The following is a 16581-nucleotide window of genomic DNA, read 5'->3' on the forward strand; positions in this document are numbered from 1 at the left end:
TTACCTATGATTTCGTATCTCATTAAAGATTTTGTGTAGCATTTTCAGACTCATACTTTGTCGAGAGACCTAAAGTTACTTATTTCTCAGTCTCAAATGCCTTTGTATCTGAAACAATACAATACTTCAGGAGCAAAGTAGGTGGATGCCCATCCAATCATTTGATAGCCATAGATCCATGCAATTTCAGCTACCAGCTCACATGTTGAGATGCAAGAAAACATGCACAGAGATATAGCATATGATATTTGTACATCTTCATGCATGTTGATATGCAATGGGACAATTAGTGGTGCATCAAACCAAATGATGATCCGATAAGAATTTGATGTTACCCACCTCCAAATACATGATGAGTGAGTTACTCAAATTTAAATATAAAATTTTAATTTATGATGAATAAATATTTTTTTTTATCCGAACATGATTCGAATCGGATCCAACTTCAACCAAGCATCTACAAATATGACTGCTGCCACCGCAAACTCATAAGTTGAGCTGCAAGAAAACATACACAGAGATATAACATATGATATTTGTACTAGTATGCATCTACAAATTGTACATCTTCACGCATGTTCATGTGTAATCGGACAATTAGTGGTGCGTCAAACCAAATGATGATCCGATAAGAATTTGATGTTACCCACCCTCAAATACATGATGAGTGACTCAAATTTAAATATAAAATTTTAATTTATGATAAATAAATAAAATTTTTGATCCGAACATGATCCGAATCCGATCCAACCTCAACCTAGCATCTACAAATATGACTGCTACCACGACAAACTCACGTCTCTACGCATCCCACCGGTCCCATTCCCAGCTTGATGGTGGGAAGCCACAACCACCACACATTCCACTCAAAATTTCCCACACAAAATCTCAACTACCATATCCATCCACAAACTCCCCCACCCTTTTAAAACCCCAGTCGGCCGTTGGACCAATGAAACCACGGAAACTCTCTCTTCTTTTAAAAGCTCACGGGAAAGGGGAGAGTTTTGAGATGTTGATAACCGGAGCTGTCTCGCACTCCTTCCTCGCCCTCTACTCCCCTTCTTCCTCCCCCAGAACTCTAATCTCTCCTCTTCTCCCCAAGAGGCGGAGGCTCTTCTCGAGCCTCCTCCCGCCCTCCTTCTCCTCTTCTCCCTCTTCCGTAGCTAGGAGAACACTCGGTCGCCGGAATTCCACCATGAGTGCGAGTTCTGCCGTCCGAGGATCGGCTCAGAAGCTCGAGAACGCCGACGGGCTCATTGATTCTGTCGAAACCTTCATCTTTGATTGCGATGGTGAACTCCTTTCTCTCTTTGCACCCACTTTATTAGAATTATATTGTAGAATTGAGAAATCGAGATGGATTCCTCTTCTGGTGTTTTATATTGGTTTTGTTTGGATTGCAGGAGTTATATGGAAAGGGGATAGTTTGATCGATGGGGTGCCGGAAACTCTCGATATGCTGCGGTCAAAAGTTAGTCTTTTTTTTTAACCTTTTGCGGGTCCATCTGTTGTTATTAGTTGATTGGTAGGTTAGAATGATCAGGTAGATTGAAAAATATGAATATAGATTATTGTGTGGTTGTGAGATATTTGCTTTTATTTGTTTTGTTTAGGGAAAAAGATTGGTTTTTGTCACTAACAATTCAACGAAGTCGAGGAAGCAATATGGGAAGAAATTTGAGACGCTTGGTTTGAGTGTCAATGAGGTGTGTTTTGATGTCGCTGCTTTGTGCAAATTTATTTTTTATTTTTCAACTTTGCTTTTGCTTTTGAGTTAGCTTATAATGTTCCTGCGGGATTGAACATAATAGTGGTAAAGTTATTGTAGGAAGAGATTTTTGCATCATCTTTTGCTGCTGCAGCCTATTTGAAGTCCGTTGACTTCCCCAAAGAGAAAAAGGTATGCATCTTAGTGATGGATAGTAAATTTACAGTACTTTTTATCAACATTTTGGTGATAGAGTAGTGGTGGAGCAGCAGCATTGGGCATGACCTTACTTCCTTCCATTTTGTTTGGACTGTTTCCTACCTATCAGAGAAGGTTTGAATTTAAAAAGACAAACAGATCAGTAACCATCTGTAATCTAATCTATACATATGTCTATACCCTCATTTTCTTATATTTTCAGATAATACTCAATGCTCTTATTACTACTTTGTGAATATTCGGAGTGTGATGTTCCCCAAATTTGTGCTATTCAAAAAAATTTGGTGGTAGATTATTTCTTTTGTCCACACAAGGCTTGTGAAATTAAAATTCAAAAGTTTCATGAATGGGAGAATATATGATATGGGGTTTGCTTCCACTTTTATATATTGGAAGTAAGGTATCCACCCTACTTCAATATTATTTCTCTGCATGTTTGAATATACCCAAATAAGAAGGGCCCTCACTTCCTTCTTAATACTTTTGTTAAATTTTTTTGATTATCCGCTTTTTTTCTAACCTTCTTAAATCAGAACTCCTTTTGGCTTATATTGTGATCATCATCAAGCCTTTTCCTATAAATTATAGGGTGTAGAGACTAGAGACTACAACTCAAACTTGAAAAGGCTCCTCTGAAGGATAGAGCATTAATAAGATTGGCTGCTAATATGACATCAACCTACTAATACTGGTGCCAAATTCCTGGTCAAGCAAAACTTAGGAAAAAGAGGGCCTATCACAAAACCGATATGGTCAATTAGAAAATAGGGTTATCTACCTGATATATCGCAAGTTAGACTCATGTAATAGAGGAGTGAGCTTCTAGAATTGCCCTGATTTGCAGAGAGTGTAGTCCAAGCAATAAGATAATATACCTTTTGATATAGGGTGTTTGTTTCATCTAGAAGGCATGAATAGCCAGATTGACAAATTATCTCAAATGGTTCTCTCACATCATCCTTGATTGATATACTCATAATTTGCTCATTCAACTGTTTCATACATAAATTACCATATTTGCACCGTAATATCCTTATCTTGCACTCATTTTCCTTCTCTAATGCTAATGCTCTAATCCATAAAATGTAATTGGTCTTATGTGTGCCTCATGGAAATCATTATCGTATGCTTATCCATTTATTGATGTCTCCCCCATGAATTTAATCTTATTTCTGGCTGATTGCGCCACTTTTTGGACAGACAATTTTTTTTTTTGTACCTATGTGTTTATCTCATCACATATTTGGCTTCTGATTTTTTTTTTTTTTAATCTTTGAATTGTTGGTGGACACATATGCTGACAGTGTTTGTTATTTCTTTCACTATATCAAACTTAATGTTCAAACTTCATGTTGACAGCATATAGCTCACTTTTTCTTCTTGAAATAAATCAGATTTTTTCTTATCTTTTTACGCCACTATCTCTACATCATTTCTATCATTAACCAAACCCTGCATGATCAAGCTTGTAGTTAGTCATAACTTCTTGAATTTGTCCTCTTTTTCAAATAACTTTTTTTGGTTGGTTCTTGCAGTTGATTATCATATTTTCGTTTTCATTATTGTGAACCATCTTGACATTACATTAAGTGAAGATCCATATTGTGATTTGGATGTTTTCGTAGCTATTTCTGGGACTTTTATCCTTTATAGAACCAAAAGTTGAAGCCAGTTGAGTAGGAGATGGGCCTACCTTTTCTAATAACTGCTGTTATATCTTTATCCAAAGCCATGTCAAGGATAATAACCAAACTTATATGAAGTACCTAATAAGTTGGATTCTTAATTTGGCTGATTATCTTGGAAGGTTTGATTAATTTTATTAATATGTTATACATCTTCTTTTTTGAACATATGTAGCTTCGCGAGTACTGGTCTCCCCCATAATATGGTCATCTGAAGCATAGTACAGATTTTTGATAGTGCTAATGGCTCTAGCATGTCTATAAACATTATGTATACTAACAATCCATATTGTGCCAATATGATGTTACAAATTAATTTGCTGTGTGTCACCTACCAACAACAAGATCAATTAATGTTAAAATGATTTGCAAAATAAAAGGAGATATTGGTGAAGAAAATTTGATGATATATACAAATGATAATTGGATCAATATATTTTCCTAAGACCGATTAATTTACACTCCATAATCCATTGAGTGACAATTATATATGGGGTAATATTTGTTGTTTAAGCTTATGGAAAGAAAACAGTTCATCTTATAGGTTATTTACCATGTGGTAAATACATGTCTTTTTTGTTCAATGAGCAATATGATAAATATAAACTCGATAAATCTATGTTAAGTGTCTCTATATAAATATGATGTCAATTGTCAGCAATGTACATAATCCCACAAAGCATTTTGTGATTAGGATTTTGTGCTATGCCACTCATTCAAGTATTCAAACCATGTCAAAGGTTGATATCATAAATATTGTGTACATTTCAATTGTCAATGTATAACACACTAAAAAGTATCTCATAAAACTGCTAGTGTGCTATAATCACGAGTTAGAGGATCTCCAATTACATAACACAACAAGAGCATGAACTTGAAGTCTTAAACCCTTTCTTCCAAATAATTAAATCAAGATAGAACAATAGCATCTTATTCATTTAACCTATCTGATGGTTCACTAATGTCTTATTGTAGAGCACTATCTTGGTTTGGGCCACTTGAAGAATCATGTTGCTGGAAATTCTTTTAATCAAAATATTAAATTTTATTAGCCATGTATATAATATTTATATACATATATGGATATATAAAATTATTAAAGTTTATTAGCAATGTAGTACTAATATTTGGGTGTATGCACAACGGCCCTAATAAGATTGATCTTGATGGACCGGAGCTCGGCACCAATTATTTGTGCCATTGGATGTAATCTATCACCCCAAAATTTCTCATTATCAAAAGATCATGTGATTTGGAGATCTTTAGCTTGTGCATCCAGTTGTCAAAAATGGACAAATCACATGAAATATTTCATATTTTTTTAACCACTAGATTCATAGGCTAGGGATCTCCAGATCACATGACTTTTTGATAGCGAGCAGTTTAGAGTTAGTAGATCATATTCAATTGCTTAGATCATCGGTGTTAGGCCCGATCAGGACCAAGCTTATTAGGGCTGTTGTTTGGGCACTTGAATGTTAGCTCTACTTTCTCTCTATTTATATAGGCATATATGAACAAAACATAATGTGATAGCATTACAATCACAACTATTTACTTGAGTTATATATCTATTATTTGGAGAGTGCTAGCTAACATAGTTGGTAAATTCACTGCGGTTGGGTACCAATAACCAATATTTGAATTCCGCACTCACCTCAATTTTGGTTGGGTTTCATCCTTTCTTAGTTTTCAAAATAAAGAAGTCCTGTTATCAGTGCATATTATTGATTTTTTACTTATGTTTCACAAATATTTAATTTCTTTACCTTGAATGATGAGGAAAAATTGACAAGTAAATGATTCCAGTTTTCTAAAGTTATCTGCTGAAATTTCAGGTATATGTGATAGGTGAGGATGGAATACTAAAGGAGCTAGAGCTTGCTGGATTTCAATATCTTGGTGGTCCGGTATGTTGTAAGTCACTAGCATAAACTTAAACTTAAATAAATACTTTGTGTATTAAAACTAAAAGTCTAAAATGTTACATATTGTTGATCTTTTATTCACTTTGCTTTTCATATTCATCTCTTGTTTGATCTCTTGAAATTTATTTAATAAGACAGTAGATGATTTTTTATGGTGATTTATGGCACAAATAAGTCAACTATGATGTTGATTGATTTATTTGAGGGCCTACTTCTTTGTGTGTTTCCTATTTTCATTTAAAAATCGACGCTCATTTTCTGCTAAAAGAATTCCATCGGAGAAGTGAATGCAAATGATAGCTTTGATACTAAAAGCTGTCAAAGGCTGTCATAGGCTCACTCTTGCTACAAACTTATCTAGAGGGAGCATATAGGAGCCTTCATTCCTTTATATAGGAAGGTGGGGCAGTTATCTCTAAAATATAATTGCTGCTAGGTTGTTTCCTCCATTAGCCACTCTACATGGTGGTTGCTTTAACTCCCTTTAGCGGCTGCCACATGACCAACTTCCTTGAGGTAGTTATTTTTCCAACAAAAATTACCCACAATGGACTCTTGTACAAGTGACAATTGCCAGTCATACCCATATATGGCCTCTTACATGACTAGCAAGTAATTTGATAAAATGCTGTATTATCATCAACCATGTATTTCAGTTGGTAGACACATGTTAAATTTTGGTGTAAATATGATGTAAGAATAATGCATTCTATAGTACTGATCTTTAGTTTGAAAAAAAAAGCACCGCCGATCATAATAGAACTTGATTTTCTTCTGTCACGAATTAGTTGTGAAAATTCTCCTTGGGTTATGATACAACCATTCAGCATATGAGTGTGACATTGAATTTATTCATTTTCAGGTGGATGGTGAGAAAAAGATAGAGTTGAAGCCTGGCTTTTATATGGAGCATGATGAAAATGTATAGTTATACTCTTTCCAAACCCTTAATTTGCAAGGCTTCTGGCTTGGTTTCCTTTTGCGGCATTCTTGGTGAGGATCCAATGAATAGTTTCTTCATCTCCAAATATGTAATTAGATCTTGTTGGGTTTCTTTCTTTAGGTTGGAGCTGTTGTGGTTGGATTTGATCGTTATTTCAACTACTATAAAGTTCAGTATGTCTTCTATCCATTTCTTAACTTTTCCTGCTTTGTAGGCTAGTAGAAAGCATATGTAGAGTACAAATTTGTATGCTGCTTATCATTCTGCCATTTTGAAAGTGCCCAAATTTAACTCATTAAGATTGTGAGTTTTCCTTATTGTTAATTTTTGTATAGCGTACTCCTGGTCACCTTAGTTATGTTAGCTAGTAGCTTATTTTATTTTATTTTTTAGTTATATCATGTTGTAGGAGGCCAGTTATTAGGTGCAATTTTGTTACTTGCTAGCTTGCACGTGTGAGCAATACATGTTTGGTGCAGCCCACTTCCCTCCATCATCCATCCCCGTTCTACAAAATTCAAATTTTGAACATATATATTAGCCAACCATCTATCCTATCCAAAGGCCATAATTCTCCACCATCAAACTAGGTTATTTACTAAGGGAACTTAAAAACTAGTCCTTTCTTTGACTGGAGTTTAACACGCGGTCCTTTGACCATTAGCATTTAACCTGCACAGTGCACACACTTATACAAGATTTGCACATAGTTATGCATATTGCACACACTTATACTTGTTCTTGAACACATTTATATTGTCCTTCTACACAGTTATACTGTCCTTGCACACACTTATTTCTGTGTGTATACAGTTTTTAAAAACTGTGTACTTATTGGGGTCTAAGTGTGTACAATTTTTAGGGACCGAGAATTAAAGAAAGTTTGAAACTTGGGCCACGTGTTTAAAGTCCCAGTCAATAGGGACTAATATTTGTAGTCCAGCCAATGGAGTGACCGGCTATTAAATACATGTATTTACTACCTCATTACATGAAACTTTCCACATAGTCATCCAGAGAATTCATGACAACTCCATCTTTTCTGTGAATGTTCTTCCATGAACAAACCTCGAATAACCCCCATGTGTGAAGCTTGTATGCATGTAAGTTAAGCTTGTAGATGTACCTTTGCATGAATCATTACTCATAAGCTTCCTTGTTAATCTTGTAGGAGCCTTTTAAGTTTTAATGAAATGTTAAGCTTTCATCTTGTCCCGACGTTTGTCTTCTTCTTCTACTTTGGTTGGAGATCTTGGGCTAGTGGTGACCTTTTGTGCCACTACATGAGGAGGGGTTTTTGAGTGTGTCAAGATCAGCCCATATCCATACTTGTTACATTTTCATTTTGTAACTTCTGCCATATTTCCATGGGATGCAGACTTTTTTCTCTTCAGATTTTGGGTTTTTATGCCACATGCACATGGCATTTATTAGTTAATAGTCACCATGAAGGATAGATGCTGCTATTTCTTGCTAACTTCATGCAGCAAGTGAAGTTGCAGCATCCAATCTCCATCTCACATATCAAAATCATGACTTTCTTTGGTAAATTATCTTTTTTATTGTGAGGACCCGTGCGGGTGTGTGTTTAGTCCTACATCGATTATTCGCTGAGTAGATCTTGGGTACTTATACAGAATCAAGGAACCCAAATAATAACTTTCAGCTAGCCATTTTGGGTGAGGTCCTGGGTTGTGACAAATAGTATCAGAGCGGACCCGGCCCATAACCTATGTGGACTAGGGAACACTGCAACATGAATCTATTGGAGCTGACCACGGGCTGATTGTGGTGTTTGTTATTAGATTCGAATGGATTTGAACCCTTAGTCTGACGAGGACGTCAGGACTTGAACGGGGGGAGTATGTGAGGACCCGTGTGGGCGTGTGTTTAGTCCCACATCGGTTATCCGCTGGATAGATCTTGGGTACTTATACAAGATCAAGGAACCCAAATAATACCTTCCGGCTAACCATTTTGGGTGAGATTCTGGGTTGTTATATTTATAGCCTGAGCCCTGCATTTAAAACATAGATTTGCATCTTAAATTTCTAAACAGCAATTACTCTTGCAGTCTGTATGGCCTATGAGGTTTATCAAACAACTCACTATTAAGAAATTCATTTGCTGATTAATCTTGTATCTATGTTGTAACAACCCAAGACCTCACCCAAAATGGCCAGCCAGAAGGTATTATTTGGGTTCCTTGATCCTTTACAAATACCCAAGATCTACTCAGCAAATAACCGATGTGGGACTAAACACACGCCCGCACGGGTCTTCACATACTCCCCTCGTTCAAGCCCTGACGTCCTTGTCAGGTTAAGGGTTCAAATCCATTTAAATCTAATCACAAACACCACGATCGGCTCGTGGTCAGCCCCAATGGATCTGTGCTGCAGTGTCCCCTAGTCCACATAGGTTATGGGCCGGGTCCGCTCTGATACCATTTGTAACAATCCAAGACCTCACCCAAAATGGCCAGCCGGAAGGCATTATTTTGGTTCCTTGATCCTGTACAAGTACCCAAGATCTACCCAGCAAATAACCGATGTGGGACTAAACACACGCCCGCACGGGTCCTCACATATGTTCTCTTAAATACTGAGTTATATGACAGAACTCACACTTTTAGGCTTTGTGAAACATGTCCCGGCATCTAACGTAGGATAATTAAATAGTTTTTTCATGACGAGAAGAGTCTTAACTGCATATTGCATGCTTTCATTATCGAATTAGGTCTCCATTATAAAATAGCACAAAAATCGTGAACATATTAGATCTTACTAGTGATTGATCCTTGGGAATTGGAATCTTTTATCTAAGGTAATGCACATACTTCGGAATCTTCCCAAATTATGAATGCAAACCCACTTCCTAAATGCTTCCTTTATTAAAAGTTTTCTAAATTTTCTACTTCCATCCACCCACACCTGCACCTGCTCCTGCAGCTACTCCTGATTATGGGAACCGAGGATTGACCATCTCTACTGTTTTTAATGGAACTCTGGGGATAGGTCTCCACTCCCATTTGAGTTCACTAATGATATGAAGATACACCTAAAGAGAATGACTCCAGTCTGGAACAACTCTATCTTATTTCCCTTTTGGGAAAAAGGTCCTTTGGTTTTTCTTATACAGATCTGCTCTGTCCCTTGTTTCCTCACTCCCTTTCCTAAAATTTATTATTTGTTTCCCCCTTTCATTTCCACTCTACTTATAGATGATGTGCATTGCACATGTGAAATGCTAGGTTTTGTCTTTTCAGTAATAGAAGGGAGACATTTGGATAGCTGCTCGAGCATCAGTATTCTCTTATTTGTTTTTAAGTTCTTTCTCTGCACTTCTATTGAACTACTATATTTCTACTTTGCTTCAGATTTTTGACTCCTGTTTGTCAAAAGTTCAGTTTATGCGCCATGCAGAGAAACTCAGTGGAAATTTATGTAACCTGACAGGGTAAAAAGATGTCATATGAATGACATGAATGACATGTACTATCAGTTTGTTGAACCCTTTTGATATGGAAAGGTCACAATACTGACAATTAACAAGTTCATATGATTTGGTCATTGTAATGATGTAGCCTTACAGAATTCATTCTTTATTTAATTTTTCATTCAGTTATCCACCTCCTTTGTCTTCATTATGTATGTATTGCATAACTGTCTGTCATTTCTCGCAGCATTGTTCTCGTGTATTATATTTATAAACCATAGTCCAAGTTATCTTGTCTCTTCATCTATTGTGAGCGGGAATGTTTCTTTATGGGAATTTTTTTTTTTATTTAATGCTGAATGCTTTCTACATTTTTGTACCAATTGGAGGTATGGAACCCTTTGTATCCGTGAAAATCCTGGGTGTCTTTTCATTGCTACAAATCGTGATGCTGTGACTCATCTCACTGATGCTCAAGAATGGGCAGGTTTGCCTCTTGATACCTGTCTATCTCATCTCCAAATATGATAATAGATATTATTGGATGCATGCCAACAACATATATTTCAGTTTTGGCTTAAATCAAAAGGTGCTTTCTGACTATGATTTTGAAATTACTGCATTTCAAACAATGCTAATGACTGTGTTGCTTCATTCTTTCATCTAAGAATATCTGATTATTGGCAGTAGACTTGAGGTAGATCTCGGGTTGAAACAAATTAAGCAGTGATGCATGTGAGGGAGCCACTCTTTTCTTGTTGGACTTTCTCCAAACTACTTACTAATAAGTTGCAAAGTGATTGGTGCATGTGAAATCATCCAGGAATTTCTTGGTTCTGGAAGCACCTTTAGGGTGTCAGAGTAGCGAGCAATTCTAGAAAACATTACAAGACTTCCCATATTTGGCATCTTATGTCAGACATTGATAATGATAAAATGAGTACTCATGAATCTTGAGATGAAATTAAACAGCTAGCAAGTTTTAACAAAATCAATATATGTTATCCTCCATCAAGAAAATGTTTCCCTAGAACTAAAAAAACTGTTCTTTATAAACAAAAAAAACATAAAGTAATTTTTCTAACTCCAAAATTATAATTTTGAAACTGAAGAGGAATCTGTATCTTGTGTCTAAATTTCAATCTCTAGACCCAAGGTTTACCGTCTCGGTACCGGACCCCGTACCGATGCCACACTAGCACAGTATCGGTACAGAATAGTACGAAATTTCGGTACGCCATCCTACCAGATACCGGTACCAAATTGGTACGGTACGCCCCGTAGCGCCCGGTTTGGACCGGTACGACATACCATGTCTAGAGCTTTTCTGTCTGATGGCAAACTAGTCTGCTTCTTCTTGTCCTCATGATGCCTTTCCTGAACAAATCATCATAACTTACAATAGAAGATCGAACAACAAATTAAAGTAGCGTCATTAATGATGGGCCTCAAAGTCATGCAGTGAACTTTACTGTCTAAAACTTGATCTCGTATTGTCAGTGTCTCTTCATTTTAAACCTTAGAAAAATTCATCCGCCCATAAAGAAAATCATTACTAGAATACAGATTTGTGTGAAATGTGAAGTAGGTTTTTCATAATTTTTAATACAATTAGAGGAATATGCCTTTATTTTATGATGAAGTACTGGAATTTACTGTTAAAACAAAAGTTTATGGCTTGAAGGCTTTTTGACTTAAAATTTATGAACTGCATTTTTAAAGGTTGTCTTATAAAAAGCAGGTACAATATATCTATTCACTGACATGGTCATATGGTTCTTTTTATACTTGAGGGCACTGCAAGGTTCATGTAGAATGAGATTCCTATCTGACCTCTGATGAAATGGATCATATTGCTCAGTGCTTGCTATGAGTCAGATTGCTGACCTTTTCACTATATGCATACAAATTGAACTATATACAAGAATAGTTTTCTGAAATAGGATTTCACATTCATATTATGTTTGTTATATAGCATACTGCTGATTAAATGTCAAAACCACAGTAAGAATGGGTTCAGGTGATAATTTTAGTGAAATTAATTATTGCTGCCTTTTGAGTTTTTGAATTACGAAAGTGTAACTGTCTTGGAAAATAGTTCCTTCATCCACAAGAAAGTTTCTCGTTGCTTGAAGTTTGTTTCTGTACTTCAGGTGGTGGTTCCATGGTTGGTGCACTCTGCGGTTCAACTCAGCGAGAGCCTATTGTCGTAGGAAAGCCATCAACTTTTATGATGGACTATTTATCAAATAAGTAAGATTATAAAAGTTAATATTTCCATTTCTGTTCAACTTTTTTTGAAGAAAAGTAATATGATATGCTAGAACAATGGGCAATTAGAAGTTCTATTATGGAAGTTGAGTTTACGAGGAGAATAAAAAGAAAAGAAGAAAAAAAATGTGTTCAACGGTTAAACCTGGTAAGCCTTGAGGGGAAGCTACGGGTAGCTAATGTGATGTAGGACAGACGAAGGAAGAAAATCATTAGGGAAAAAAATCTGAGCATAATGATGAAATGGCAGAGCAGACAATGCCAAGAATGTTGCACCTCTCTCTAGGAGGGACCAGAGAGTAACATGCTTTTGAACAAGGGATAATGGCAAAGCTCCTTTTAACCTATACAAGAAATTCACATAATCTCTCACAAGTAAACCATAGAAAGATGGTTCCTCTCTTAAATTTATTTGCTTTACTTCTGTCAGGTACTGAATTTGCAATTTCTTTTCTAAATTACCAACATAATTTATAGAGAATTTGTATAAGCAGCTCCATACTTCCAGACGCACTCCCCTTGTCTTGTGTCTTACTCAACATATTTTATGGAGGGACACTATATGAATGCATGTATTAAAACTGATTATGTAAAACTCTTTAGGTACTAGGTGTCCCATGACTAAAGCAGTCTGTAATTGGGCCTTTGAATTTCTTCTGGAACATCATGGTTTGATTTTTTTATCTTGAACATGATTTTGCATGCGCACGCACACTCATATATATGGTCAAGGAGGCCATTAGTCATTATCCATTTATACAAAACTTTGATGAGTTGCACAACCAAGATGATTGAAGTTACCTATCAGGTTTGTGAAGTCGTCATATTGTCATTTATATAAGAGAATATTATTAAAAGGATAATTACCTAGTTATGGTCCTGGCAATCTAGGGTCCTGGGACGGGCAGACTGGGGACAGATCTAACATTTGACTTTTTTCTTTCCATACAAAGTGGCTACCCCCAAGACTTGAATCTGTGCTATTATACTTGTCAGCCCAAGCTTTTTACCGTTGCTCCAAACAATGGCCTGATATTATTATGGAAGGAATACTTTCATTCAGTTTATAGATTCTATTGCTGTCAAATCTTTGTATAAAAAAAGTAGCATGAAGTGTAACTTTAAGACCATGTAAAGTTGTAAACATTCAATTTTAAAAAGAAAAAAAAACAAATATTTTAATTTGAGTAGGCCAAAACCTAAAATCCTAGTCCTCTCCAGAAGAAGGTAAATGTAAGCATTAGAGTTCTGAGCAACTGTTTGTTGAGGGTGCATTGATCCCCATTTGAGGGCAAGTTGAAAGTCGGGACGTTGAAGCGAGTCTAAAATATAAATGAAGCATGGGGCAAATCTGGATCTGGATACATTTGGATTAGGTACTCTGAGGCCTGTATGCTCGAGTGCAATCAGATCATTCACAAACAACCCTATGTGCCTAGGGGTGCATGAGCACATCCCGAGCCTCATGCCTCAGAGTAGGTTTCTCAATTGACAATAGTAGGCAACTAATTGTAGAAGCTAGGCTGATCTTTGATTGACCTGTACACAGATTTTATAGTTTATAATTTGATAACAGGTTTGGCATTCTCAAATCACAAATATGCATGGTAGGAGACCGACTGGATACTGATATCCTGTTTGGGCAAAATGGTGGCTGCAAGACCCTCCTTGTTCTCTCAGGTAAGTAAAATACCTCCTCGCTTACATTTCTCGAACTGCTTGACATCCCTCTGTGGGTACTTAGTATGGTCTCTTTGTAGGTGTGACTACTCTGCAGATGCTCCAAAGCCCCAACAACTCCATACAGCCAGATTTCTATACTAACAAAATATCAGATTTTGTTACTCTAAAAGCTGCAACAGTCTAAGCACATAAATTCTTCTGTAAATCCATTTTAATTTGTTTTAGAAAATGATTTCACATTATTGTTTTATGAGCCACAAAAAAATTGGCAGCCATTTTTAATATATTGAGTGGAAATGAATTGTACAAATTATTTATCTTTCTAGATTATTTACATCACCTGACTAGAAGCTAATATTTGTTATCAGAGAAAAACAATTGAGCAGGGTTAACACAAATGTTCAGTAATTTCTGTCAGTGAAGGTTCGCATGGCGCATAAGACAGGGAATGTTCTTGAATTAGACTCTAGAATTTCATCTATCAGCTGGATGCATGAGCTTCAAGCATCTCAGTGCTGGCAAAATTGGTTTCAGAACTTTGGATATTTAAAATTAAAAAAGAATATAAAAAACAGTTCGGGACTTTCAGCATTGCAGTTTCAGCTGGAAGAGACAATTTAACTTCCCGAACTCTTGGTAAGGTAGATGAAATTAGTGATTACATCAGTAAAGAGTCATTACTCCATTGAGTGATTGATCTCTATCTCTTAGTATCTTGGTCCTATATTTGATTCTATATGGACAAAGTATCTGCTGTTTGTTTCATCCTGAAGCAGAGGGCATTTACTTGCAATCATTATTGTTGTTGTCAGAAATCTTCTTAATCTGTTGTGGAAATGATTTCATATCTGACAGAATGTAAATCTTGGCGCTTACCATAAATTTTGAATAAATGTGCTAGCCCTTGGTTCTGTATTCCTTGAGCTGACCTGCGAGGCAAAGGAATTCAAAGATATATTTCCACTGCCAATTGAAGAGGAATAAATCTTGAATGTTATCTGAGAAGTTTAGTAAAGGAACACTAGTGTTCCTTGTCCCAGGACAGCAGAAACTGATCCTGCTGCTTTAGTTCAAATCTTTGCTGAACCAGGTCTTGAACATGGCCAGGGTCTTTATATGGAAGAAAAAAGATCTTTGGCCAAGGCAGTGTTCTTTCTGCAGTTGGCTATGACAATTAACAAACAATGTAAGTATCTTTTGAGATTATTCATGTAAGTACTTTTTTCTTTTTTTCTTCTTTCTCTTAGTTCCAAGGTTTCCTCCCTACTTACCAACAAAAAGAAGTTAATTTTTGAGATCAATCCAATGGCCCTCACATTAATTGCCGGTGTGAGTTACTAATATGTTCTTCAGGTGCAGAATCTTTGAAAAGTCATTGCATTAGAAAATGTAATCTAACGTAATCTACCAATCCATGCAGACTCCTGCATCACTAACCATTCCGCGCATTCTTTTTGTGGGATTCATGATGTCCGTCATTCAAGTATTGTGATTTAACATGAACAAGGAATAATTACATCACTGCATTTAATTTTGAGGAATTTAGTCTGGGTTTTCAAAGAATGCATGCACAGAAACAATATGGAACTAAATCACAATCAACGTAATACTGTAATATTCCAAGATAGAGTTGGGCACTGGGCCGGCCCGGCACGAAGCGGGCCGTGCCTGGCACGGCCCGCTAGCTACAGTACCGGGCCGTGCCTGGCACGGCCCATTTAAGGGGGCCGTGCTGGGTCACGGGTTTCTGGCCCGCGGGCCGAGCCCGGCACGGCCCGCTTCGGGCCTGGGCCGGCACGGCCCACTCTTGGCCCGCGGGCCAAGCACGGCACGGCCCGTCTCCATAAAAATTATTTTCCCAAAATACCCCTCAATTTAGCCGTTTTTGGACTGTTGGGAGGGGCAAAATTGGAATTTTCCCAAAATAGCCGTTGGAAACGGCTATTTTTCTCCCCCCCTCTCGTGCCGTGCCGTGCCGTGCCCGGCCCGGCCCGCCAATAGACGGGCCTGGGGCCGGGCCGGGCTACTGTTCTGTGCTGAACGGGCCGTGCCCGGCACGGCCCGTTTAGACCTCGGGCCCGGTGGGCCTGGGCCGGGCCGGCCCGGCACGGCCCGATGCCCAACTCTATTCCAAGATCCTGATGTGCACAAATTTTTTCTTGCTGGACAGATTGACTCATGCTCTGGCTAGGCAGAAAAAAATTTGTGCCGAGTGTTCGCATGATAATGAAGGGACATGAAAACCTTTGCAACACAAATTGTTAAACAATGCAAAACAAAGGAATCTCAAAATCCTTTTCCCTCTTGCTCAGCTCTAAACCAACATCAGATGTTGCCACTCTTGTTCTTGGATCTGGCTTTAGAATCTTATAATCAGCATTGGTAGGGCAAACAACGAAAAAGCAGCACTTATTTTATGCTGTATCCTCATTCTGGACAGAAATGTAACAAAAAAACTGAGCACTCTAGCAATGGGGAGGTCTTAAAATCTTAATCTAAATGCACAAGCTGTGCCAATTGTTTCCATGCAGTATCCAGAAGATATTAAGAAAGTACAAGAGATTAGCAAATCAAATGCTCTAAAGTTAAATGGTGGCTCGGAACAACTATTTGCTAGCAGGTTGACTAAATTTGGAAAATCATTATTAGCTATTGTGCACAAGAATGAATTGATATACAAAAATATCGACCGAACCCTAACAG

At 37.2% G+C, this 16581-nt stretch overlaps 1 protein-coding gene across 1 annotated transcript; it reads left to right on the top strand.

The window, feature by feature from the left end:
• Positions 1–757: 757 nt before the first annotated feature.
• LOC103717525 (phosphoglycolate phosphatase 1A, chloroplastic-like) lies at positions 758–14228 on the top strand. The gene is made up of 11 exons (XM_008805954.3): positions 758–1295; positions 1407–1474; positions 1617–1709; positions 1832–1903; positions 5454–5525; positions 6406–6465; positions 6607–6659; positions 10314–10411; positions 12078–12177; positions 13772–13875; positions 13956–14228. The coding sequence occupies exons 1-11, from the start codon at positions 773–775 to the stop codon at positions 14060–14062; spliced, it is 1350 nt and encodes a 449-aa protein (XP_008804176.3). The 5' UTR covers positions 758–772; the 3' UTR covers positions 14063–14228.
• Positions 14229–16581: the final 2353 nt, after the last annotated feature.

Source organism: Phoenix dactylifera, chromosome 14, assembly GCF_009389715.1.
Source record: "Phoenix dactylifera cultivar Barhee BC4 chromosome 14, palm_55x_up_171113_PBpolish2nd_filt_p, whole genome shotgun sequence".
NCBI lineage: Eukaryota > Viridiplantae > Streptophyta > Magnoliopsida > Arecales > Arecaceae > Phoenix > Phoenix dactylifera.

Coding starts and splice junctions, on each gene's coding strand:
- LOC103717525 (XM_008805954.3), top strand. CDS start 773: ATGACTGCTACCACGACAAACTCACGTCTCTACGCATCCCACCGGTCC. Junction 1,710..1,831: donor TTGGTTTGAGTGTCAATGAG/GTGTGTTTTGAT, acceptor AAGTTATTGTAG/GAAGAGATTTTTGCATCATC. Junction 6,660..10,313: donor TTCAACTACTATAAAGTTCA/GTATGTCTTCTA, acceptor TACCAATTGGAG/GTATGGAACCCTTTGTATCC.